Genomic DNA, 27,605 nt, shown 5'->3' with positions numbered 1-27,605 from the left:
ACCACTAAGCCACGGGGCCAGCCCCTATTCAATACTTTTATTGTGGAGGAAAAGATTATTAAAATATAACATTCCCAAAAAGCACAACTCTGTAAATGTCAGTTTTGTTCTTATAGGACTCAAAACTTTAATGGCATTCCCATCATATAGTCAGGAAGTAGAAGCCCTCAAGAAAAAAGCAAAAATGCCAAGATATTTTCCAACCACAATTATTTTTAATCTATGAAACAGAATTTCCTTGCAAATTAAGCAGTTTTTACAGCAGTGACATTTATCATTGATGTGATCTGTTTAATATGACTGTAGTCAGAAGGGAAGTTGGGCCCATTATATTTCCAGAATTGAAAAAAGTATCACCATTAAGATAAAGAAGAGAAAGATCTGTATCCATCTTTTTGGGACACATCAGGTGAGAGTGCAGTCTCACAGCTGGAGAATCCATGGATATTGCTGGAGGAATTGGAGATGCTCTCTAGGAAGCGGGTAATCCCTCTTCCCCGAACATTGCTGTTTTGGCTGGAAATTTTCACCCCAGATGGATAATCACCTAGGATATTGAAAATACAAGAAAATAAATGTAGCAATTTTATAGTTTTATAATAAAGAGATCCCTCAACTGTCTCTTATCCTCCTGTAGGCATCTCACTAGGCCACAATTAACTGGATCATGAATAGGAGATTCTCAGAGTAAAAGGCAAATAGGTTCTCAGAGTAAAGGCAAAAAAAAAAGGCTGAACAAGAGTATTTCTTTTTTGTTTTTGGCCCTGGAAACCTTAACAGAAGTTCTTCAGGAACCAAATGAAATTGCATGTCACTAGATTTTAAACTTTCCCATCTTCCTAAAGACATCATCACATCAAAACTATAAAACTACAGCTACTAAAAGGATAATAGATTTTACTTTAAATGCCCTAAACAAAAGTCTGAAGAATAAGTTAAACTGTATCAAGGTGACAGAAAAATGTACATATCCAAATTGTTTAAGGTGCTAATGCCAAATAAAACTCCCAATTCAATAAGATCCCTATATCCTAAAGCTAATTTAGAGCATCTGTTTAAGTACCATACCCTGGGACCTTAAGCTTTAAGGCCCTAAACTCTTGGTGCATTCTTATTAAATATAAGATGCTTACCAGTGGGCGTGTTTGATCTTTGTTTCTGATTAGAAGAGTTGAAATGAGAGAATCCTGGACTCTCAACCCTTAGCTTCTATAAGTAACAGACAGAAAAATACCAGGAAAAATGTTTATTTCTTATTATTGGATCATCTACTTCAATGTCAAACTACTCTTTAAAAAATATAAACACCCACTTTTCCAATGTCTTATCAACTTCTGAAGAGTACTACTGTAAAGGGGAGCAGAGGGTAGTCTTTGGAGGGAAATTATAGTCAAGAAAGGGTTTTTATTTTTAAAGATGAGATTATAGCATGTTTGCTGATAAAAATGGTTCAGAACAGAGAGAAAGCCTGATGATGTGGGGGAAAGAGGAGGAAATTATTGAAGCCATGTCCTTGAGTAGGTAAGAGAAGGGGATCTAATATATAAATAGAACTGGTCTTATATAGGAACACAGAAAATTCATTCCTGAAAACAGGAGTAAAAGCAGAGTAGACGGTAGATGCAAGCAAATGCAGTGGCAGGAATATGTGCAAAGTCTCTTCTGATTGCTCCTGTTTTCTCACAGACGGAGGAGCCAAGGGCATCAGCTAGAACAAGGGTGAGGGAAGCAGTGATGGAAGTTTCAAGTGAACCAAGGTAAGAACTGTCTAGGCGAGTGGGAGATGAATCAGACTAGAGAAATGGACAATGGCCAGGCAACTCTAAGGGCTCACTCGAAGTTGGTGTCGATAAATATTTAATAAGACCAGTCAGTATGGTAGTTTCTTTTCAGCCTCATTTAGCTTCACAAATCTAGGAAGAGTAGGTGAAGAGTTAGATTTAATCGGGGTTAGTGTTTGTCAACCAAGTATGAAGAAGAAAGGAAGGCCATTGGAGTTGACAGTATGAGTGAGTAGAAATGACAGACCAAGGAATCAAGGCTGAGAAGGAAGGAGGTGAAGGCTGGGGGGTGGGGGGTTGAGAAGGAGACACAGGCTGCAGCACTGCGTGTGTGTGAATGGTACCCCTGGAATTGTGCGCTGCAGTTGGCCCTGTAGAGGAGTGCGAAACAGTGGAGGCATACATGAATCGTAGGTCCCAGTAGAGATCAAAGAATTGTTGGCACTGAGGTAAGATAGTGGTGGCCAGAGAGCAGGATGCTTGAAATTGAGATTATGGAGGAGGTGCTCCTGGGGTCTAGGATATGACCATGGGAGCGGGTACCTGATGTATGGTGGGAGACAGGATCACTGGAGAAGGGGAAGTCAAGGAACTGAGAAGTCAGGCATGTGGAAGAATTATCCATGCTGAAACTGAAATCAAGCATTCTGACAGGAATATTGTTTGATCTCCTGGCTCAGTGTTGCTCTACAAATGAGGATGATCAACTCAGGGGCCTATTGACTCCAAGAAGCGGTTATGAGGTACTACAGCCTGAATGGCATGAGATTCAAAGCCCAGAGATTTTAGGGAGAAGGCAGGAAGAAGTCTGGAAGCTGCAACATTAAACAAGGAGAACCACCTCAAATCTAGGCCCATGATAAATGAGGAAGAAAAAGATGTCACCGTTTGAAAGGGCTAGCAGGGAAGTGGTGTCCTTAGAGGACAGCCAAATTTTAGTTAGAACCAAGAAGGTAAACTTTTAGACCTTCCCAAGAAGACGTTAAAAATATTAGAGATTCTGCTGATAACTGAGGTTGAAAAGACCCACAGGAAAGTTTTTCAGGAGTTGGGGAGGGTTGGGAAACAGGACCAGCCAAACAAGACTAGTCTGGGAGACGAGAGAGGATCCAGGCATCCTGAGCTTCCATAGTGACTGACATAAACAATGAAGAGAGGAATAAGATTAATTCAGGGGGTCTCAACACAGTCGGGGATGATGCAGCTAAGGCAAGGTTTCTCAACCTGGGAATTACTGACATTTCAGGCTGGATAATACTTTGTTGTGGAGACTTTCCTGTGCATTGTAGGATGTTTAGCAGGATCCCTGGCCTCTACCCACTAGATGCCAGTAGTGCCCCCTCCCCACTAGATGCCAGTAGTGCCCCCTCCCCTACTCCGACAAAGAGAAATGTCTGCAAATAATGCCAAATGCTTCCTGGATGACACAAAATAGGCCCTAGTTGAGAACAGTGGACAATGGCTTAATAGAAACGAAAGAGAAGAGTCTTGCCCAGGGAATATGGAGAGCTCTAGGGTACTTTCTTTTCTATTTTTTAAATTATCATACAGTAAAATGGACTTTTTTTGGGTATACACTTCTACGAGTTTTAACACATGAAAAGATTTGTGAGACCACCACCGCAATGAGGATACAGAGCCATTCTATCACCTGGAAAACCTCCCTCATGCTATCCCTTTACAGTCACACCCTCCCCTAACCCCTAACCCCTGGAACCACTGATCTGTTTTTCATCATTATCTTTTCAAGAATGTCATGTAAATGGAATCATATAGTATAGAACCTTTGAGACTGCTTCTTTTGCTCAATATAATTAATATCTTTGAGATTTATCCCAATTGTTGTTTGTATCAATAGTTCATTCCATTTTTTGGGTTTCCTTTTCATTGTTTTATAAACTATTTTTAAATAGTAACATTTATTTATTATCTACTGTGTTCCAAGGCAGAGTTCTTGGCACTTTCATATACTGCTGCATTTAATGCTACCACTACTAGTCCCTAATATTGTTCTTGTTTCACAGAAAAGGAATCAGCACAGAAAGTTCAAGTAACGTGCATAAAGTCACAGCCTGTATGTAGCAGAGCCTGAAATGAAACTCAGGAATTCTAACCCTAGAGCCCATCCTCTTAACTGCTCCTCTCTTAGTCGTGAGAGGCCTATTAGTAATAGCAAGGAGGGAAGGAAGGTAGTAGGGGAATTAAATAGGTCTTAATCAAATCCTGAATCAGGTCTTATACATTTTTTGAAGTAGATGTTTTAAATATTTATATTATCTACATTCAGATATTTAATTTTTAGAATAAATGTTTGGATGTGCTTTGTATAAAGATTGCCAATTTTAATTTTCTTAAAACTTTGTTAAATATAGTGGGACAATATACTAGGGAGGAAAAGCATTTTATTCAAGATCCAACTGGATTAGGAACTGTTTACATTCCATGAAGGATTAAAAAAAAATGTTTAAGGAGAGCAAGAGAACCCAAGAAAAGCCTGATCTTTAGCTGTTGTTGGCCAGGACCACGTTGAGTAGGACATAAGAGACCAGCAGCTCCCAGAAGTCAGCTCCTTACCTGGTAACGCCCTGCATCCAAGACAACCATTTTGGGTGTCACCCTATTGCTGGCCTCATAATCCTGGAGTGGCACATGGGCCTCTGTGAGCTGGATTCCAAAGAGAGTGGCCAGAGAGTTACTGATGCAGTACCTTTACAGGAGGAAATAAGAAAAAGCTCATTATCAGAATCTCATCTAATTCATTCTAAAAGCATTCATATTTTAAAGATTTCTAACATAAAAAGCATGTGAGAAGTACTGTTCTCAATTGGGGGGAAAAAAGGAAATTTAGAGATTCAGAGAAGAAATGGAACAGGTAGCAGTACGTATCATAAAACTGGTCATTACTGGTAATCAATACTCTGACTACCAGATAAACTTTGAGGGTCATTGTAAGGGAATGGGAATGAGGGTCAAGATCACCAGAATTCTCAAATGTTTAAGGCAGGGAGAGGGCAGCACCAGAAATAAGACTACAACTTTAAAAGCATTTATCTAATCTCAGAACCAACTATCACCAGCTGTGTAAAGGGACCACCAGGGCACCCAGAGATTGGAGCCTCCAGGTGCTTTCACTACAAAATGAGAAGAAAAGGGTCTATATTCTTTGAGCACCTTCACAAGGAAGTACTGTCCTTAACGGCAGTAGGGGATTTCACTGTCCTAAGGAGTCACAGAAGGAAAATCTTCACAAGTGCTTCTAAGGGGGTCACCCAAATGGCTCAGGTGATAACTATACTAGACAAGTAGTGACATCGGCAGAATAATAAAAGTAACATTAAAGGAAAAAAAAAAAAACTTTTAAAAGAGAATTGTGGAAATACAGGTGAACAGTGATTCACTCCAACTGCAAGGCAACCGCGAGCAAAATGGCAAAGACTTCAATGCAGAATGCAGCATTGTGAAGCAACTCCTTTCTCCAACTTACGCGATTTTCTTGCAAACAGCTAACGCACAGAAGAGAATATCATTTTCTTCATGCCACTTGCACCTGTACAAAAAAAAAAAGCTTTGAATACCCTGATCTAACTGAAGGAGCACTGCTTAAGGGTTTTTATATGCCAGATTTCTAACTTACCTAGTTGAAATCATTCAAGAAAAACTGACACTATTACTCAAAAGTTAAAGCTTCTAATTTAACAAACACAAAATAGATTTTTTTGTTTTTGTGAGGAGATCAGCACTGTGCTAACATGTGCCAATCCTCCTCTTTTTTTGCTGAGGAAGACTGGCCCTGGGCTAACATCCGTGCCCATCGTCCTCCACTTTATATGGGATGCCGCCACAGCACGGCTTGCCAAGCAGTGCGTCAGTGCGCGCCCGGGATCTGAACCGGCAAACCCTGGCCCACCGCAGCAGAGCGCACACACTTAACCACTTGCGCCACCGGGCTGGCCCCCAAAATAGATTTTTTTAAACAGATTTCTTATGTTACTTCCTCCGATGCAACTTCATGATGCTACGCAAACCATACATAACCATACCTTGAAATAAAATGAGTGTTCTGAAGGCACGTTAGTGACTATGGTTAACATGCACTCACTCGACAAACATTTACTGAGTGCATACTATTTACCAAGCATCGTTCTAGGCACTAGGGACGCAGTATTGAATGAAACAGATAGAAACTCTTGTCCACACAAAATTTACTTTCTAGTAGTAAAGACAGATCAAAAAAAGATATGTAGGCATAATACATAGTAAGTTAGATAAGTTCTAAGGAGGAAAAAGAACAAAGAAAAAGATGATATGAAATGTTGGAGAGGGGTGACATTTTAGATAAGGTAGCCAGAAGATGCATCACTGAGAAAGTGGTGTTTGAGTGGAGACCAACAAACATGCTTTCATGACGAGAACCACTATAAACCTGTGAGTATCCTTCCACTGAGGGCTGAGTCCACTGAGACTCAGAACAGCACTACCTGTGTACTACAAAGCTTACCTGAACTCAGCAAGAATTTTCATTTAAAAATTACAAGGGGCCGGCCCCATGACTTAGCAGTTAAGTGCGCACACTCCACTACTGGCAGCCTGGGTTCGGATCCTGGGCGCACACCGATGTACCACTTGTCAGGCCATGCTGAGGCGGCGTCCCACATACAGCAACTAGAAGGATGTGCAACTATGACATGTAACTATCTATTGGGGCTTTGGGGAGAAAAAGGAGGACTGGCAATAGATGTTAGCTCAGAGCCAGTCTTCCTCAGCAAAAAGAAGACTGGCATGGATGTTAGCTCAGGGCTGATCTTCCTCACACACACACAAAAAAAATTACAAACATGCTAAACAGTAAGCGTAAAAAGCCAGTTTATCTGCACTGAATATAAGTTAATTTAACTGAATGGAAGACTAAAAATAAGATTAACAACTTCCCACTGCTTTTCCAAAGAGTAATCCAATAAATGATTCATAAAACTCTAACTCTAAAATGAAGCCTTAGGTTAAAACTAAACCTAAGTTCTTACATACACAGAATCAAGTAATTTTTAGTTTCTACGTTTTGCTCCTTGTCTAGAACTTAAACCCCAGGAGTACCTACAGCATATCCACATTTACTACTGTAGATCAGATCTGAAATGACAGCAATTGAAAAACTAACATATATTTCAGGATTAAAACACACACAAATAACAACAAAACCCTACAAAAATCTGATCCCAGGGAAAAATGCCTCCAAATCTACAGTTAAAATTGTGAAGTGACATTGTTTGATCTGTTTTCACTTATACTTCTTGATCCTGTTCCTCCAAATCATCCCAATTTCTCTAAAAAAATGAGGGTATTTTCTAGTAAAGCAAGATTCATTCTAAAAATCTGTCAAAAATCAGAACTGTTATGCACACTTTAAGCTATTAATATTCACTTTGCAGCCTCAAATCTAGCTCCAACTTTAATGTACCTCAAATGTGCTGCTTCTATGAAATGCCACTCAAGTCATAACATTAGGCCACAAATAAGTTGTCTTCTGAGTTCACAACTTACTCCCCAAGTTCCAACACTATCTCACTCACTCAAATGTGTCGCATAAAGGCCTGTATGCTCCTCTTTTCCTCTTTATCTCAAAGATCTCAATCATCTCCTTTCCTCCTATTTCAGGGTTAAGATTCTCTCTTCTCTTCAAGAATAGCCCTGCCTGTACTTGCCTTAGGAACCACCGTCATGTGCCAGCTACATATGCGCTATGCTCAGTCAAACTGACTCACTGGTGTTTCTTCAACCGTCTCCATGCTTTCATTCCTCTGAGTCACTGTCCAGGCCATGTTCTCTTGGAGAAGTCCTCCCTTCAACCCAAATCTCTACTCATAGAAATTCTATCCATCTTTCCAGAAGAACCAAATAAAAAATTTATTCCATCAAGTATTTCATTTTAAATCCTTACACTGAAGTGATTTCTCCCTCATCCGATCACAATCTTTTGAAACTCTTTTAAGAGTTATCAGAAATTATCATATATAACTCTAGTGTCTCTACATGCTTTATTGCTCTTATTAGACAGGAGACTCTGAGGGCAAGGATGATCATGTCAGTCTTTCCCATATTTCCCACAGAACCTAGTCTCACGCCTGATGTACAAGAGCTACTCAAATATTTGTTAAATATCAAAAACTCAATAAATTGGACTAAGGCAAGACTACTCTCAAATGACATCAAAATACAAAACTGCATCTCTCAGAATTACCATTGCTGAGACTTCTGATTCAAGATGCATAAATTTACTTCCACTTGTTCCCAAGACCCTGTAACAATGATAGTTAACAAAGAAAAACAGTAGATATCCACAATAAAGGAGAAAAGAGGAAGAGGCCTCCATAAAAGAGAGTTTAACAAATCTGTGGGATACAGAAAGTAAATGAAAAAGTGGTAACTGATGAAGCTAGACAAAGGCAGGCACAGCCTTCAGTACTCACAGAACAGACTGCACAGAGACGGAGAATATCTATCCGAACTCTGGAGAGGCTCTCAACTCGTGGACACATCCCTGGCCAGCGAGCAGAGGTAAGATGTGAGGCTGACTCTGTACAAAGAAGTCAACTTCTCTGACCCGGTGTGAAGAAATAAACTGTTCTTGAAGAACTAGGCATCAAGAACAGAGACTGGTACCCTAAAGCAAAGCCCTCAGTATTCTAGCATTCAGGATTCTGCCTTCAGCTTAACACCTAGCTCCCTTGTCTGCTTTCCCTAAAGTAGAGCATCATTAGTTAACAACCCCCACTGAGCAATACAGAGCACTTACTCAGCTTTGCAGCCTCATTTCTAAATACGAACATAACCAAGGACAATCAGACATTCAAGGAAAGCTTGCAACATGAAAAAGATCAAGACAGGAAGACCACAACTCACAACCCAAAAGAATGTGATAATCCAGGGAACAAAAGCATACTAACAGCCCACCAAGTACTCCACTGAGATCTGCGAAACTATCGCATCTATGATCCTAGTTTTTCTCATGTCCTCAACCCTGACCAACACTGATGATGGCTATGGTGATTTGTGTAACATGATAGCAACTGCAGGCTGAGAGGGACTAAGACGTCAAAAAGTCAGCCTCTGCCCCGTCAAAATGTCAGAGCTCCTCAGGACTCTGTGCTGGATCCTCTTTTTTCGTCCTCTCTCTAGGTGACCTCATCTATATGCTGTAAGATCCATTAGGGCAGAGGACTTCTCTCTCTTCATTCTACCTTCAGTGCCCAGAACAGTGCCTGGCACAAAACGAAACGACTGCTGGCATGACCCAAACCTCTCCACTGAGTTCCAGGCCAGGACGACGAGCTGCTTGCTTACTTCTTCTAGATCTTGCCTCACCAGAGCCTCAACACATCCTAAACTTGCCCCTCTCTCTCTTTCCCTTCTACCCTAAGGTATACATCAGAAATCTGAGCATTGTCTTTGTTTTTGTTTTCATTCTCTCTCCCTGTATCCAGGCCATCAGCAAGGTCCACTGATTTTTACCAATCTGAAATCTACTATTCCTCTCTCTCTACTGTCACCACCCTAAGTCCAAGCTGTTTCTTGCCTGGACCAGAGAAAGGATCTAATAATTACAGACTCTGTACCTCCTTTCTTTGCCCTCTTCCAATACATCCACAAAAAAACTCAGAAATCAGGGCCGGCCTGGTAGCATAGCAGTTAAGTTCACGCGTCCCGCTTCAGCAGTCCGGGGTTCACCAGTTTGGATCCTGGGCGTGGACCTACTCACTGCTCATCAAGCCATGCTGAGACAGCGTCTAGAAGGACCTGCAACTAAGATATACAACTACATACTGGGGCTATGGGGAGGGAAAAGAAAAAAAAAAGGAAGATTGGCAACAGATGTTAGCTCAGGACCAATCTTCCTCAAAAAAAAAAAGAAAAGAAAGAAAACTCAGAAATCTTTTAGAAATCGAATCTAGTTCTGTCAGTTCCCTACTTGATCAAACACCCTTCCCTGTGTTCACGGTCCCTGCCTATTTCCTCAGCCTCACCTGTGCATCCTCCTCTTTGCTCACCACTCTCCAGTCACAGTGATTGTCTAACAATTTCCAGCAAACACTCACCTTTCCCCTCAAGGCCTCAGCATATCTCAACCCAGGATACTCTTCCTTCCAATTTTTGCATGGTTGTGTCTTTCTCCTGCTTCAGATCTCAGCTTTGATGTCACATTCTCGAAAAAGTCTTCTTGACCATTCTAGAAAGCAGTCTACCTTTCTATACACTCTTCTCTATTAGAGTATCCTGTTGATTCCCTTCTTAGCACTGATCACAAGCTAAAATTATGGTTTTCTTTATTATTTTTCTCTTTCTCGTTCCCACTTACATGTTAGCTTCATGAAGGCAAGGACCACATTAATCTTGTTTACCACTGTACCTTCAGTCTGGTGTCTGGGACAGAGGAGATGCTCAATAAATATTTGCTGATTAAATAAAAGCTGCATTGTCTTGGTCAGCAGGTCACAGTGAATAAATTCAAGGACAATTATGACAAGAAGCAGTGAGGAGAAAGGGAGATCTATAAACATTCTAAATATTCTAGCCTTCAAAATAACATGATAGTCATTAACAACCTGCTTACATAAGACTCTAATTTACTTTGTCTAACTCTACTCAATTTCACCAATTTAAAATCTACTTATTTCTTCTAGAGACAACTTTATCAAAAGTTTATTACAAACTTGGAGGTCTTTTAAGTAGAAGTTTAAGAGCAGTGTTTGAAGTGAGTCCTATCCGCTTATATTAACTAACAGATTCTAACAATAGTTTCTACTGGCCACTACAACCCAGACTCCCCTGTAAAATACTATATATTGGAATCTTACTACATCATGAAGCTCAGTAAAAGGTAGATACATCCTGTCCAAAGCAGCTTATTATTAAAGTGCTTAAAGTCCTACGTAACATTTTCATCTTTAACAAAATCTCACAGCACAGGCCTCAATGAATGTCTTACACCAATGCTACTCTACTCTTGCTGCAGCCTGTACTCACTCTACTGAGCTCAACACTGTATTTCTTCAATTCTAAAACATGCTTTTTTCACACTTTAACTGAAGTTGGAATGCATCTTACAATTGAATGTATTCTACAATTGCTATTGGTCAGTCTAGAAATAGTGGCCACTGCCTGAACATGTACAAATTTGATTACTCTTGATAACCAAATAACTGCAATCCTTCCACATTTTAATTAATAAACCACTTAAAGATTATTTGAGAAATTATTTGTTTGTCTCTGAGAACTTTCCACTGACATCACCTGATAAGGTCAAGAAAGAACCAGCATAAAAACTCACAAAGAGAGTGTCTATCAGCGGCTTGGACGAAAATCCCAGAGACAACAGTGCAGTTCTTTTTGAAGAAATGCTGCATCTCCAACACTCCGGACGGCACAGAAGACAATAATGTATAAAAATACAGAAACTGACTACCTCTGAATGTCAAAGTTTTAGAAATACTTCAGCCAATAGTTGAGGTTAAGAGGACATAAATCCAAATATCCTAACACATCACCCATAAACTTTACAGATTAACAAGAACAAACAAAATAAAACATAAAAATCTGTACCGGGGGCCAGCCCTGTGGCTTAGCAGTTAAGTGTGCGTGCTCCACTACCGGCGGCCCAGGTTCGGATACCGGGTATGCACTGACGCACTGCTTGTCCGGCCATGCTGAGGCAGCGTCCCATATATAACAACTAGAAGGATGTGCAACTATGACATACAGCTATCTCCTGGGGCTTTGGGGAGAAAAAGGGAAAAAAAAGAGGAGGATTGGCAATAGATGTTAGCTCAGAGCGGGTCTTCCTCAGCAAAAAGAGGAGGATTGGCATGGATGCCAGCTCAGGGCTGACCTTCCTCACACACACAAAAAAATCTGTACCTGCAGCATAACTAAGAACACCACAAAATTCAACCTACAAATAGGAAAAACACACCAACCCTTAATTTCCAATGGAGTCACGTCTCAAGTTCACACTCCAAGCCTCTATATGGCTCTATATGGAGAGTGAAGTCCAGAAAACACTGTGGGGAAGAGAGAGAAGGGAAATGGAGTGCCTTAGATTAAATTACAATCATTCCCAGAAAGAAAAGGTCCATCAACATTCAGTCTTGCCAGATCAGAGTGCGGACTACAGGAGAGGCACTGAGACCCCAGGAAGCAGTCTGGGGCAATGCTTCCGAGCAGCAGAGGGTAAGAGGAAGGAAAAGAGCCCCAGAGAAACTGTGTGGAGGAAAAAAAAGCCAAAAGGGGGAAATTCAGGATTCTGCAGAACAAAAGAAAACCAAAAAAAAGGAAGACCCACAACTACAACCTTTCCACCCTGAAACCATTCAGAGAAACTGTACTTCGCTACACTGACAGAAGAGGGAGCACTTGAACTAAGAATTTCAAACCTCCCCAAAGCACCAGCCCTGTGCGGGAAACACAATGAACAAACAGCATCTTCATCTACAGAAAGCTACTCCAAGAAAAAAACAGAAAATAAGAATCAAAACACACCAGCAGATAACTCCTCCACCCATCTGCACCCCCAGAAACCATGAAAGAGAAGAAAACTATAACACAACATTACACATTGAATTAAATATCCTCAAACAAGAATTTGAGCGTATGAAAACATGCCCTGAATAAAAAAGTTCAAAATTAAGAACAGAAATAAGAGTTGACAAAACTAAGAAATAAAAATCATATTGGAAAAGAATTAAATTACAAACTGCCCAAGGAAGAACAGATTCAAATGAAAAGTTGACAGGGAAACTATAGAAAACAGAAAACTATCTAAAAGATTAAAGAAAGAAGTAACAAAGGTCAGAGAAAGTGATCAAAATGAAAGAGAGGCAAAAAGACCAAACATACATATACTGGACTCCCTTAAGAAGAAAAATTAGACAGTGGAACAGAACTAACATTAAACTACAACCTAAGAAAAATCTCCAGAGATAAGACCTGATTCTGCATACTGAAACAGCTCACCAAGCAGCTGAGAAAACTGACCTGCAGTAATAAACTCAAAGAAATACCCTAGTAAAACTATTAGACTTTAAAGATGAAAAAATATTAAGGTCTCCAGGCAAAAAGACCAAGTAACTTAAAAGGCCAAGAGAATTGATCCATCAAACTTCTCAAAAGCAACACAGAAAGCAATACAACAATGGAGCTGTATTTTCTAGAAACTCAAGGAAATAAAGAGTAAACCAATAGAATAAGTTTTAAACATGCAAGAACACAGGGACTACTGTTCCCAAGAGCCCCAGATGAATCTACTATATCAAGATTCAGCAAACTTTTTCTGTAAAGGCACCAAATAACACAGCAACCAGCTTGAAACTACAAGAGATGCAATGAGACAGACAGAAACATGGCAGTAACGGATGACTTTAATACACCACTCAGTACGAGACAGACCAAGTAGACAAGACATAAATGAAAAGATAAGACAATTGAAACAACATAATCAATGTAGATCTTATGGATATATATCAAACACTACACCCTGATGATAAACAATACATCCTCTTCTCACATGCCCACAGAACATTCACAAAAACTGATCATATTTTAAGTTAGCAAAAAATGGAAGAAAACAACAGTAACTCCCATGAAGTAGAAATATTATAGACACTGATCATAATGCAAAGGCATTAGCATTTATAGCATAAACAAAAAAACAGAAAGGCCCTTCCATCTGGACATTTAAAAGCCTTATATTACCTTCTGGGAAAAAGAGAGTTGAAACTACAGGATTTTTAAAAAATGACAAAATACTGTATGCCAATCTGTGTGATGCATTGAAAACAATATTTAGAAGAAAATTCACTCTACTAAACACTTATCAATAAAAAAAAACAAAAAATTAATTAAATTCTGAACTCCCAAAACTAGAAAAAGAACCACAAAGTACAAAAAAAATAAGATTGGGGCCGGCCCGGTGGCACAAGCCGTTAAGTGCGCGCGCTCCACTGCGGCGGCCTGGGGTTCGCCGGTTCGGATCCCGGGCAAGCACTGACGCACCACTTGTCAAACCATGCTGTTGCGGCGTCCCATATAAAGTGCAGGAAGATGGGCATGGATGTTAGCCCAGGGCCAGTCTTCCTCAGCAAAAAAAGAGGAGCATGGGCAGATGTTAGCTCAGGGCTGATCTTCCTCACAAAAAAAAACCAAAAAAAATAAGATTAAAGAAATAAATGAGGTAGAGAACAGAAAAATAGCAGCTCTAATAAATTAAAATCCTGCTGTTTTGAAAAAAATTAACAAAATAGACTACCCTCTAACTGGTTTGATTTAGGGGGAAAAAAGGAGAAGCACGAATATACAAGAAATGATGAGATAAATAACCACTGAAATGGAAGAAATTTTAAAAACTATAAGACTACCTACTTTGCAGACTTCTAAACAAATAAATCTGAAAACCTATATAAAAAGTATAACTTCCTAGGGAAGTAGAGATTACCAAAACCGATCCCATCAGAATTAGAAAGCCTAACCAAATCAACTTCCATAGAAGAAACAGAGAAAGTTATCAAGAAACTGCGCCACAAAAATTCACCAGTTCCAGATACGCACAAGCTGTGTGAGAAAAATTTTAAAAAAGACTTGAAAGACCACAGAAATAAATGTGAATAATGGAAAGACACTGCTTGTCTTTGGAGAGAATTCAACATTACAAAGATTTCGGTTCTCCCCAATTTATAAATTTAATGCAATCCAATCACCATTTTTATGGAGCTAGATTGAAGTGAGTGATACTTCTGAATATACTTTTTTATTCAAATCATGTTAATGTATCACACATTCAAAGGATAATAAAATCAAGGATGAGAAAAAAACAGAAATGGAATACGAACAAGAAAACAGACTTTATATTTCAAATGAGTAATTTAACCACACTGAACTGGTAAATAAAAAGAACCCAAATAACATTTGAACAAAGAGTTTTGACTATACAGCCTCCAACTAAAAAACAATTGAAAACAAATTCTGAACTGCTGCTAACACGTCTGTTTTTTTTAAGAGGCATCACTTAACAACTCTAAAACTACTTTCAATGTATTCTAGGACTGAACAAGAAAAAATATTGAACACCAAGGTTTTTCAGAGAAGGAAAATACAAAAATAGAAAAGCGGAAAACTAGAGAAAGCTATGGTGTTGCATTGGAATTGCAGGTTCAGTATGAACTCATGGTGAGATAAAGTCAGAAAGAGAGAGAGAGAGACACACACACACACAGCTAGAGAAACATGAGTATGGAGGGTGTGTATACACACATACATATATTTCCGAGCTCTCTCCACCCAGGGGAACTAGAATCAATGACGTCCTAGTAGGAATGAGCATACCTAGCACCCAGATTCTATCTCCTAAATACTCTCCTTATTTAATGGAACCAGGGCTCCTTGGAGAAACGGCTAATAGAAGGCCGGAGCAGAAAAGTACAAGACGAGCCTGGAACATACAGTGCCAGAAAGCAAAGGAGCACTGAAAGAATGACGAGGCAATGTCAAAAGGACAAAGATACCACTGCTTTGAAGGGACTCCCACTGTCCATAAATGGAACAATCTGAGCATAAAACAAGTTGATAGTAACCGACTATAACCTACTGAATAAAATAGGAATCCATGAGGCCATATTTACATAAATAAATGAAAAAATAAATGAGCTAAGAGGAAAAGCTATTCCTTAGAATTAGTAGAATGCCAACTAATAAATATAGAAGGAACAATCAGATTAGAAAATCACCATTTCACAATATAATAATAATTGATTCAGGCAAAAATCATTAATGGATGCTAAACTAATAGATTAAAGTTTGAGGAATAGAATATCTACCAAACCTCAAAGTATCTCCCCACAAAATATTAACGATAAGGTGAAAACCAGAAACTTCCCAATGGAGAAATCTGGCACTCTCTTCAGCAATTGATCGCAGTTATTGTCATCAGTGAGGGACAAGCTGACATCATATGCCTCCATACATGACACTGAGAAGGCACATCGTTTTTGTGGTATTCCTGCCAAAAACACATAACTTCAACCTTATCATGAGGAAATACAAGCAAACTCAAACTGAGAAACATTCTACATAGTAACTGGACTATACTCTTCAAAAATGTCAAGATCACAATAGTGAAAGACAGACTGAGAACTGTTCCAGATTAAAGAGGCCTAAAGAGACATATTCACTAAATGCAACATGTGACCCTGGGTCGGCCCCTAGACTCGATTTTCTTTTTTTGCTATAAAAGACATTATTGGAACAACTAGTAAAATATGAATATGGCCTTTAGATTACAGTATTGTATCAATGGCAATATCCTGACTTTGATAACTGTCTTGTGGTAATATAAATGTTCTTGTTCTTAGGAGAAACACACTGATTATTTTGGGATGAAAAGGCATCATGACAGCAACTTACTCTCAAGTGGTTCAGAAAAAGAAACTGTATACATATTTAGAGAGAAAGTTATAAAGAAAATGTATTAAATGTTAACTGGAATCTAAGAGAATGGTATATAGGACGTCTTTGTACTATTCTTACAACTTTTCTGTAAGCCTAAAATTATTTTAAATAAAAAATAATTTTGCCAATTTATTTCACTTATATATTCCTTATATGTAAGTACAAAAATTGTATGTACTAAAACATCTTCCTAAATAAATATAAAACCTTCTTTCACCAGTACAGAAATTCTAAATGATAAAGCACTGTCAGTTCATTTAGCAGTTTTTTTTGGTTTTTGTTTTTAGTGGTAGACAAAGTAACAATGTATCTTACAATCAATGGAATCTTATATTCAAGGAAATACGATTCCAAGGTTTCATAGGAAAATTCTGCATAAAGAGGCAAAAACAAATCCTAACATATTTTCTCAGTTCAGAAGTCAAAAGCACTCTATCACAAAATCACTATACATACCTTGTGTTGCTAGAATAATCCCACATGGCCACATCTAGGAGGCTCCGAACCCAGGTCTTAGAGGGCTCCTTGAGAAATTTTTGCTGGTAGATCCCCACCACAAGATCCTCTACAGTGAGAAGTTCTAGATCTTGCCTGATTTCTTCCATTAGTAAACAGAAAAACATAGGCAATTAATGAACTAGGTACATAAAACATGTATGTCAAAATGGAAACAAACATATTATAATGCACTTGAGCAGTGACCCAGTTTTACTTACCTGATGCCTTCGCCATATGCTTCAAACACCAGTTGACTTTGGCTCTATCATCAGACTGGAGAAGAGAAAAAAAATTTATTTTCTCCTACTTTGAGTTACTTTTAATTAATGCTGTCCTTGCAAACTTGTCGGGGATAGGAGGAGCAGGGGTGGCGGGAAGGGAGAAAATGAAGAGTTTGTGACAACTAAATGAAAACTATAAAAGAGAACAACACATATTAGAAAAGACTAGTGCTATGAATAACCAGTTATATTTATATAGCAATGTTAACATACTTTATGAAAAGCCAGTGAAACTTAGGGTAGGCAAATGAAGAAACCAATGTTCAAAAAAGATTAGGTAATCTGTTCATGGTTACACTGAAAAATACTAAGGTTAAAAACCAATGCTTTGACTCCTAGACTAGAAGAATTTAGATAAAATAAAGAACAAATATAGTCTCTCTGAAGATTTCAAAAAGAAGGTCAAGGGATTGCTTAAAAGACAGTTTTGAATAAAAGGTAATCTTGCTTAGAAGGACAGGTGTACAGACTAGAACATCCATTCTTCAGGGTAAAAAGGTACTTAAGATATTTCAAAAGGAGGAACTCAAAAACCATGAGATTACCAAAGTAGAAATACGTTCAACTTTTTCAGTCTTCAAAAGAAATTTAGAAGAAAAGGCATTATACCTAACCACAGTCAAAACAATTCAAAATGAACATGATTTAACACACACAGCTAATATACAGGCACAAGTTAACTTTCTGTGGGTACCTTTCATGGATCTTTTGGTATCTAAATGGATGTCTTAAAATAAGTTCTTACATTGAAATTACCTTGCAGTAGACAGGTGGCCAGTTCCCTGGGCTTGGATGGATAAATCTATAAAGATTTTGTAACACAACTGCTTGATCATGCCCAGATTCAAAGTTTGAAATAGGAATCTTATGACTAGAATCACCTGAAGGAAATAAAAAAGGGGTAGAAGTTGAAAATCTGACCAAGACAAATATTATGGAGTAGGTGTGGAAGTAGGGGTACAGGAAGAGGGTAGTCAGTAATTTATATTTAAGCACTTGTACTAAGCCTGGTTCTGGTTAGGCACTTTCCATATTTTATCCCACAGTCTTATGAAGTAGCTGATATACACATATTAGAGAAGAGACAATGAGAATCACAGGAGTTAACAGTAACTTAACAGTTGACCAACAGTGGAGTCAGGACTCAAACCCAGGTTTGTAAAGTGACTAAACCTACAGTGTTTTCACCACTCTCATGTTGCCTTTCATGAATCTGTTTTATTAATAGGCTGAAGAACTTAACAGTAATGCCTGCTTTTTAAAAGACTGTATGATGAAGATTTCCACTTCCACTAAAAATGTAACTCAGACCAACACTCCCACAAAAATTTAAAATGCTTGAGAATATGAAGAGCACATACAGCAGCAGGGACTTATTAGATCAAGATGCGAGAGAACACAGGGATCCAGAAAGGTGAGCCTAGCTTTGGGGGCAGTTTTCCCCTGGAGTCGTTTGCCAATTCCCGAAGAGGAAGCTGAATGGCTGAGAAGTATGCTTTTGACAGCTTTCGGGGCCTGGGTTGCTGGGCTCCCACGTGTCTAGAAAAAGCAGACATAAATCCCTTCTGGAGGAATAAACATCATTATAAGCCTCAAATTACTCAAAATCTTTTTTTGAACACTATATGAATAAGCCGGTACACAAAGGAGCAACAACGAGAACCAAAACAAAGTTGACACAAAGAGATCCAAAGGTATTCCAGATACTGAAGTTATTGGACACAGATTTTAAATAATCATGTTTATATCTGAGGAGATCAAATTACGAATTTCAGCATAACACTGGAAACTATAAAAAAGGATGCAGGAAGAGTTCAAGTTCTGATCATGACAGATGAAGGAAAGGCTGAACAAATGAACACCTGCTGGACAGCATGGCAGAGCTAAAAGCACAGTGAAGAGAGCCGTGGGCCCAAAATCCTGGAAAGGAAGCAATTCCAGAGAGCTGAATCTAGCAGGCGGGTTCACTGGTCATTTGAGCGTTTACCAATTCCGGAAGAGATTTAGAGGCTGAGAAACTAAGCAGTTTTCACCAGACCCAGAGCAAGTAAGAATTAAAAATATTACTCCAGTATTACTTGTGTATATAAAAAACTTGTATTTAAAAAAAATATTCAATTGTTTTCTGGTTTCCATCGTTTATGCTGTGAAACGAATTGTAAATTTTACTGATGATCCTTTGGCAGTAATCTGTCCACCTTCTCCCCTTTTTTAGTCAAGATTAACTAGAAACAGACCTAGTTAACTTCAACCTTCTCAAAAGGTTTGAAGCCCAGTTTTACATTATCTCAATCCCTGAAATTGGATTAAGGCAATCCAAGAGGGTTCGTGACTCCCTTTCTGCCAGAAGCAATCATAAATCTTCCTGGGAGAGGAATAACAAGTTTTCATATGTACTGTTCAGCACTCAATTAAAAATCACCAGACACATGAAGAGATCTGATAACCTGACTGAGCATCAAAATAACTAAAATAAACCCAAAAAGAAGATCTCTATAATAGGGTTATCAGACACAAGCCTTTAAAATAATGAGATTTATGTTCAGAGAAATAAAAAATATTGATAATTCCAGCAGACCCATAAAAAAGAACCAAACGTAAACTCAAAAACTGAAAACACATTCCTCTACCTGTTTTAGGATGGCAAAATAACCTTGATAACAAAATTAGATAAGGTTAATCCCAGTCTTGAACATGAATGCACAAATCCTAAAACAAAATATTAGCAAACCAAATTCAGCAATTTATTTAAGAGCTATACAGTGACCACACTGGGCTTGCTTCTGGAATGCAAGGTTGGTTTAACATTTGTAAATCACCATATGAACAAAAGACACAAATCATGTGAGATACAGAGAGAGTATTCATTAAGATGTGCAATTAATATCTCTAGCCAAACTGGGGATAGAAGGAAACTTCGTTTATCTTGATACAGAGTACGTATCAAAAACAAGGGAAAAAAAGAAAGAAAACTACAGCAGTCAGCATACTCATTGGTGAAACATTAGAAACTAGACGTCCTAGCCAGCACACTAAGATAAGACACATTTTTACATTTTATTTATTTATTTATTTTGTGAGGAAGATCAGCCCTGAGCTAACATCTGCCAATCCTCCTCTTTCTGCTGAGGAAGACTGGCCCTGGGCTAACATCCATGCCCATCTTCCTCCACTTTATATGGGACGCCACCACAGCATGGCCTGACAAGCGATGCGTCAGTGCGCACCTGGGATCTGAACCTGTGAACCCTGGGCCGCCACAGTGGAGCGTGCACACTTAACCGCTTGCACCGAGCCGGCCCCACATTTTTACGTTTTAAAATAAAAGATACATAGACTAGAAAGAAAGTCATTTCACAGATATGACTACATAGGGAAATTACTAAGAACTCAGAGTTCGAGTTTAGCAATGGTGGGATAAAACCAAAATATGTAAGTAAACAATTAAAAAACATAATCTCAAGAGATATCACATATAATTGCAACAAAAATGATAAGCTATAAATTTAACAAGGTATTAAGATTGCAGAGAAAATTTTAAGACTTTATTGTAAGAGATTGCATATCTAAAACATAAAAGAGTGGCCATACATTTACAGAGAGAATCAACAATAGAAGCTGTCAGTTTTCTTCAAAATGATCTAAAGATTTAAAGGTGATTCCAATCTATATCTCAACATGGCTTTTTGTGAAGCATGATCAACTGTTTCTAAATTGTGTATGGGAGAGCAAAGGGTCAAGAATAGCCATGATATTCCAAAAGAACAAAGTCAAAGGAGTTGTCTAATTAAGTAAACATTATCAAAATATTGTGTTTAACAATATGATATGGACACGAAAAACAAAGGAGACCAATAGAACAGAATAAAGACATCAAAAAGACCCATGCATTAACATAAATGTGCTATGATACAGGTGGCACTACATACTGGGGAACAAGTTGATTATTCAATAAATGATGCTGAGACAAGTGATTATCCACGTGGGAAAAAAAAGAAACTGAGTCTCCACTTCACACTACACACAAGTCAATTCCAGTGAGATAAGAACTTGGATACGAAAAACAAAACTTTATAATTTTTAGAAGAAAATAAAGACTATCTTCATGGTAGAGGAGAATTCTTAAATAAGACACATAAACCTACAAATTATGAGGGAAAAGATTGATGTATTTACTAAGTTAATAAAAATTTCTGTTCATTTAAAGATACCATAATGAGAGTAAAAAGTACATGGCACAAACAAAAAATAGATATCCACACACAGTTAAGAGTCAACAAGCAGATATAAAATAAATTTCTACAAACCAATAAAAAGGACAATCCAATAAAAAAGAAAAGACATTGTTGAGTTAAAAAAAATACAGATACAGAAATATACACACAATATGTTAATTAAAAGTTCAAAGAAGCAAAATTAAATACATCATTTAAATAAATATGTATGTATTCACAGTAAAACTATTCAAAAATAAAGGAAATGATTAACACAACATCCAGAATAGTGGTTCTCTTATAAAGAGGGAGGGGACGCAATCAGGGAGAGATCCTAGGGCCTTCAGTGATAACGGCAATGTGCTATTTCTTCAGCTGACTGGTGGGTGCCCTGCTGTTCATTAGTATTCTTTATACCTTAAGTGAATGGTACATTCTTTTTTTGTGTATGAAGCTTCATTTAAAAAGCTGATAGACCTTTCATATAGGAGGCTCAAGCAGTTTTTAAGTTTTGCTTGTTTTAAAGCAGAAATTCTCTCAAGAAAATCAATAACCAGTAAACTAGATAGAAGCAGAGCTACTCCGGGTTCAGTGGAGGAGAGTGAGAAGGGCCAAGAGCTTCTACCCCTCCACACTCAAACAGAACCTGAAGCACCTCTTCAGGGGAACACATGGCGGGGGCGGGAGAAATTAATGGACTCCATATTAAAATCTCTTCCAACTTTGAAATTCTTTGATTCTAAGGTGCTAAACCCATGTCCTTGAAGCATTCACTGGATTTCACCTACACATACTTCATAAAAGGCCAGATAGCACAGGAGCATTTGAAAGATCTACACGCACATTCCTTAGCCACTTCTCAAACTGATGAAGTCCACATGTAAATGTGCTTCAGGGTGTTACTGTATGAAACATGGTCTTTCCCTAAGCATCAAGCTGGATTACACCAGCACAGGCATTTTTAGTCACTACGTCGACATCGGTCACTCTAACACAGTCATTTATCTTATTTAATTGGCACATTTCCCAGGGTTATCAAATTAGCAATTTAAGACATGCTTAAATTGGTCAGCTCCAAAGGTCTTGTTTCCTGAATGAAAAACACTGTGTTCAGTTTTAATTAGTTTGAATAATAAATTACGAAAACATTCCTAGACTCTTGAATGGGTTTTAGAATCACACTTTCTGTTAAACTGGTTAATTTGAAAAGCTTGTAAAAATAAGCCTTTAAAAAATATTTTTTAAAAAAATTATCAGAACTAAAATAACAAGCCAGTGGCACTCTCACAAATAAGCATCTGGCACATAGTAGGATATACATAGTCATGTCCTTTGGTTGCAAAATACATTAAAATAAAAACCTGTTTTCCTCATCTAAAAAATTACTTCAGAGCTGTTTGACACTATCATTCTATTATTTTTGAAGCATCAACTTTTCTTAATTTTGAATGGACATCCCTGTAAATGGCCCTAAACCTAGATAATCTGATACCTCTAAAAGACTTACCTAAGTAACTGGCCAGTAAAAGCAGCTGATCTTGAGGCCAAAGGATATATGCAGAAAATAAAATCCCACTTCTCATAAAGGAAAAGAGATATTATGCTACAAGTCTATACAAGTTTAAAGTTCTTAAGGATCACATACACCATCTACCACTTCTATGAAGATTCTCCAACAATAACTTAAGGTGATTCTTACCCCAACTTATGTTTTATGTGTCTGTTTAAAGCAGTAAGTCTTAACCAGGTACAGGTACACACACAGTCAATGCCTGTATTATACCCCATTCCTTAATACTTACTTGCAGTCTGACAATGAAACCGAAATCCTCGGGGAATTTCACCTATAACACAAAATAAATTATTTTGTTGAGAGAAGCAGAAATCTGGAAGCTCTCTGGCTGTGCTATAGTAATATTTAATAAGATGGCCAAGTCATAACATAGTTAGGTAGGTAATTGTCATGGCCATGTGAAAATATAAAAGATTCAACTTTCATAGTGGTTTTTAATTTTAAACCAAAGGTATGATGACAATCAAAGAATTTTGGTATATTGTCTAAGCCACTTTAAAAAGCTATTCCTGGGGCCAGCCCGGTGGCATAGTGGTTAAGTTGGCATGCTCTGCTTCGGTGGCCTGGGGTTCGCAGGTTCAGATCCTGGGCACGGACCTACACACTGCTCATCAAGCCATGCTGTGGCAGTGTCCCACATAGAAAATAGAGGAAGACGGGAACGGATGTTAGCTCAGGGACATCTTCCTCACCAAAATAAAAAAGTTATTCCTTACAGAGAAAGAAGTACTAGGTAAAGAAAACTTGGGCTAAAGGAGTCTTAGGGCTCCATGAATGGGCCCCACTGGTTCATGAGGCCCTTGATACAGCAAGATATGTATATATTTTTCAGAGGGAAAAAAAGTCTCCAAATTCTATCTTTTTAATGTTTTACAACCACACAAAAAACTAGTTATTTGACTTGTCCTAAGCAGCAATTCACACCTGTGAGAAGAATGATTTTTCTGTCACCTAAAAATAAGGAAAAGGGCTGGCTTGTCCTACTGAATTTTAAAGCAACAGACCAAACTGAAGATGAAGTTCTCCTTTCCCCAACCTCTTCTCCTTTACTTTTCTCCCTATATATTTCTCCTGCTTGCCTTTAAAGGTATAGTGTTCCCTTAACTACTATCTATCCTTTTGGGAACTAAATTGAATCCTACATCTTTATAACTAATTCCTTTTGATGGGGTGGAATGCTGGCAGAAGAGATATTGAGAACATCTGAGAGCCTAATAAGTATTAAGTTATTTCCATATCTTCTCATGTATTCCTTAGAGCAGCCCTCCAGTAGGCATTATCCCCACTTTACAGACCAGCTAATAGGTTCAGAAAGGTTAAGCACAGTTGGCCCTCTGTATCCGGAGATTTCGCATCCATGGATTCAATGATGTATTGAAATTCCACAGATACGGAGGGCTGACTGTATTTACTGTACTACGCCATTTTATATAAGGGACTTGACCATCCTCAAATTTTGGTTTCTGGGGGAGGGGAGGCCTAGAACCAATCTCTTGCAGATACCAAGGGACAACTGTATTTTGCTCAAGGTTACAAAGCAAAAGCAGGTTAAAAACTAGTGACTGCTGAGGTGAAGGGTGGGATACAGAAAGAAAAGAGCAAAGATATAAAATGCTTTTAGAAAATTCCAAGATGTAAGGCTGCAGGTAAGCAAATAGCAGGCTACCCATTTTTCAGGCAATCTATTCACCCAACTCTAATGCTTGAGGTTAAAAGCCAAAAATCTTGTGTCAACACCTAATTCTTAACAGTTTTTCAACTAATTATTATGAAGTCTTGTTATAAGAACTCAGCTGTGTATCATCTTTTAAGAAAACACATACTATTATCTAATAAAGTCAACATAAAAAACATACTTTTAAATAAAAATCTAGCATCTACTCTCTCTGGCTACTTACCAGGATTTATAAAACTGTGGAAATCTGCCATAATACCTTCTTGGAGAGAATATTTAACACAGCCTATTTCACAAGGGAGAAAGCGCTGTTCACAATGAGGAGGTAGCTCGCCATGGCTAAAAATGTTCAAAAAATAAAAAATGCCTCCAAGGAGAGCTAAAAAAAAAAAAAAAATCAAAAGACAAAACGAACAGATGAGTGTCTCAAAATTTACCCCTTCTACAAAATAAAAGTTTTAGAACAATTTTCCTTGTGTTCTATATTCCTAAATGGGCTGGAAAAGAGAAAAATAATCAGGTGTACCAGGTAAACAAATCAAAGTTTTGATAATTATACTTATGAAGGATTAAAGTACAGTAGTAAACCACTCTTTGCATGAAGCCACAAAATCATTCAAACTTACAGCCAGCTCTACATAATTGAGCTATTCATAAGCCTTGAATCTCAGGAATGACTTAAAAAAAGCTGTAACCCATATTCAACAAATATAAAGGTTTGAGAAATAAGCCAGGCAGAATCAGTGTAGAAAAACTCTGATATAAACTTTGGACAATTTAATTCCCTCTTTCTTTACTTTTTACTAATATACACAAGACCACCTATAATTTCTCTAAAGGAAAAAAGAAATGTGAGACTGTGAAAAGGGTCCATGTATGAGGACCGGCCACATTTAAGACTGTTAAAAGTTTATTAATCTTAAACAAAGTCAGAACCCAATTAATAAAAACAGTCATAAGGAATAGCAAGGACTCTTATTAGGTATGTTCTTTTCTAGGCTAGTTCAATAATTCATCTTTAGCTTTATAACTTAAATGTATTTAAGTGTCTTGCTATAAACACATCTAAAAAGTATATTTAAAAACATATGAAGTGGTAGAAATTGAGACCAGATCTTTGTAAAATAACTCTCCAGTGTTATTTCAATAAATGTAAACTACCTGATCTTTTACAACTTTAGCACCATCATATTTGAACACTTGTAGTCAATTACTTTGAAATGCAGGATCAAAAAAACACATATTCACTCATCAATATATCGTTGTGTTTTGAGCACCCAAATTTACCTAAACAAAACATTTCAGGATTACTCTACCTTGGTCACTCTTTAGAGACAAACTTGACACATCTGGGGGTGAAACATTCTGGTTTGGTACAAGCATGTCTGGCCTCCTCAGTGGGGTGGAAACAGGTTTCTAAAGAGGAAGAGAATGATTGACCACATACTTAAACTCTTGCTGGGCACTGTATACCAGATACTATACTTAAATTAGCAAAATAACTGCAAAACAGCCCACAGATTATTACCTAGCCAACGAATCCAACGAGTAGAGAGACATATTTGCCAATGACACCAACACCACAAGGCAGACAATAGCAAAATCTATAAATGCTCTGAATCAAAAGGTGAGTGGTAAATAACCAATTCAACTATTGCTGACTCCAAATCTCAATGAAGTATATATACAATATGGCTTACATTTTGAAGACAAGTCTTATAAGAAATTGTAGTAAGAAAAAAAAAAATCAAGGCTCACAAGTACAAGTACAAATTCAGCTGATTAGAGCTTCTCCTCAGACATAAATCCACAAAATAAAAATCTCCCAAATCTAAAGCAAGCAAAGCTCTCTCGAATTTCAATCTCATGTGGCCAGTTTAAGATGAGAATGGAATTTTACTATAGGAGAATGATAAAACACAGAAGGAAGGGAAAACCTCCACTTACCCTGCGTTTTCTTGATACAAGTCAGCAAGAAAACAAATTTTATTCAGTACTCTAACATTCTACTTACACAGAAATTTACCCCAATAAACTTTACCCAATAAACTTTATCCAACTCTTACCTGTAAAGCATATAACATTCACCAACATCTGCAAGTCTTGTTATTTCAATATTCTAAACATAGCAGCTAGCTTGGTTCCAGGTATCATTTAAAGAGTCCGAACGGGCCAAACTAACGTTGAATATCCGAAAAAAGGGTTTTTTAATCATAAAGGAGTTGAAAAGGACCCTTAGAGGTCATCTGATACCCTGAACACCAACGCCCCCACTGCTAATCATGGTTTATTGACTGCAGGTTTTCTAATAGGGACTTCCCTGGCCTTTCACCAACAAGCGATACCAATGGGTCCCCTAGTTATGGAGCCTGCTGATTTTTTAACAGGTGTTCTGACACCAGGCAGAAAATGAACAACTTCTTTTGCACTAACCCAAATCACCCAGTAGTCCCCCCTCAACACTCCCCACTCACTCACTCATCCAGCATTTGCCGAACATGCCCACGTGCGAGGGGGGTGCTGCTCCTCTCTGGCTAACTTTACCTGCTTCTCAAGCCTAGAGTCCTTTCCCTGGGCGGCCCTCCACTCTCGCGCCATTTCTGCGTATTTCTCCTTTTCTTCCTCCCTCAGGAGCTAGGAGAGCCGAAAGGGGGAGACAAGAGAAGCAGCAGCAGTGAGGACGGAGCGCCCTGGCCCCGGAGGTAGACGCCTGGACACTCCAGGACGGCAGCTGGGGAGGCGGTTTGCGCCGGGCCGGCCACAAGGGCTTCCCTCTCCCTCAAGCAGGGGCCAAGGGGTCACCGGCCTCCCGGTGGCTTCGTTCGCTCCCGCCTCGCCCTCCCACTTGCCCAACTGCCCACCCCCTCACCCACCCCCTCCAGCCTACCGCCCAATCAGCAGAACAGTAGGGGATGGCATCGGCCACGCGAGCCACGGGCAGGCCTCGGCCCCGGAGTTCGGGGATCTTCTCCTGCACGAAGAAATAGTAGGCATTACGGCTAGCCTTGCGGTTCGGCATGGCAAGCGTGCTCAGACTTCGACGCAGGCCCGGCACTGCACCACCCGCCGGCGCCCTCGCCGGGCTCCCGCCCT

General features: G+C 38.6%; 1 protein-coding gene across 4 annotated transcripts; it reads right to left on the bottom strand.

The window, feature by feature from the left end:
• Nucleotides 1-27,605, bottom strand: MAEL (maelstrom spermatogenic transposon silencer). 4 transcript variants are annotated; one of them, XM_004425081.3, is made up of 12 exons: nucleotides 27,400-27,604; nucleotides 27,057-27,146; nucleotides 25,829-25,928; nucleotides 24,736-24,891; nucleotides 23,067-23,108; nucleotides 17,807-17,931; nucleotides 16,988-17,042; nucleotides 16,728-16,869; nucleotides 5,266-5,328; nucleotides 4,356-4,488; nucleotides 1,134-1,209; nucleotides 1-547 (listed from the first exon to the last, which is right to left on the bottom strand). In XM_004425081.3, exons 1-12 carry the CDS (start codon nucleotides 27,529-27,531, stop codon nucleotides 360-362), a joined length of 1,302 nt encoding a protein of 433 aa, XP_004425138.1. In that variant the 5' UTR covers nucleotides 27,532-27,604; the 3' UTR covers nucleotides 1-359. The 4 variants fall into 4 exon arrangements, with proteins under 4 accessions (XP_004425138.1, XP_087293579.1, XP_087293587.1 ...); XM_087437453.1 differs by lacking the exon at nucleotides 24,736-24,891 and having other exon boundaries at nucleotides 2-547; XM_087437461.1 differs by lacking the exons at nucleotides 27,057-27,146; nucleotides 27,400-27,604 and adding an exon at nucleotides 26,579-27,007 and having other exon boundaries at nucleotides 2-547.

This window comes from Ceratotherium simum, chromosome 2, assembly GCF_057802395.1.
Source record: "Ceratotherium simum simum isolate JZ-2026a chromosome 2, ASM5780239v1, whole genome shotgun sequence".
In the NCBI taxonomy this organism is placed as follows: Eukaryota; Metazoa; Chordata; class Mammalia; order Perissodactyla; family Rhinocerotidae; genus Ceratotherium; species Ceratotherium simum.
The sequence above is the reverse complement of the archived record's forward strand: the minus strand, read 5'-3'. Positions and strand labels throughout refer to the sequence as shown.

Excerpts from the sequence above, each read along its gene's own strand:
- MAEL (XM_004425081.3), bottom strand. The coding sequence starts at position 27,531 with ATGCCGAACCGCAAGGCTAGCCGTAATGCCTACTATTTCTTCGTGCAG. Across the intron at positions 24,892-25,828 it reads GTCTCTAAAGAGTGACCAAG|CTCTCCTTGGAGGCATTTTT; the intron begins GTAGAGTAATCC and ends TTTTTTTTTTAG. Across the intron at positions 17,043-17,806 it reads GGCCACCTGTCTACTGCAAG|TCTGATGATAGAGCCAAAGT; the intron begins GTAATTTCAATG and ends TCTCTTCTCCAG.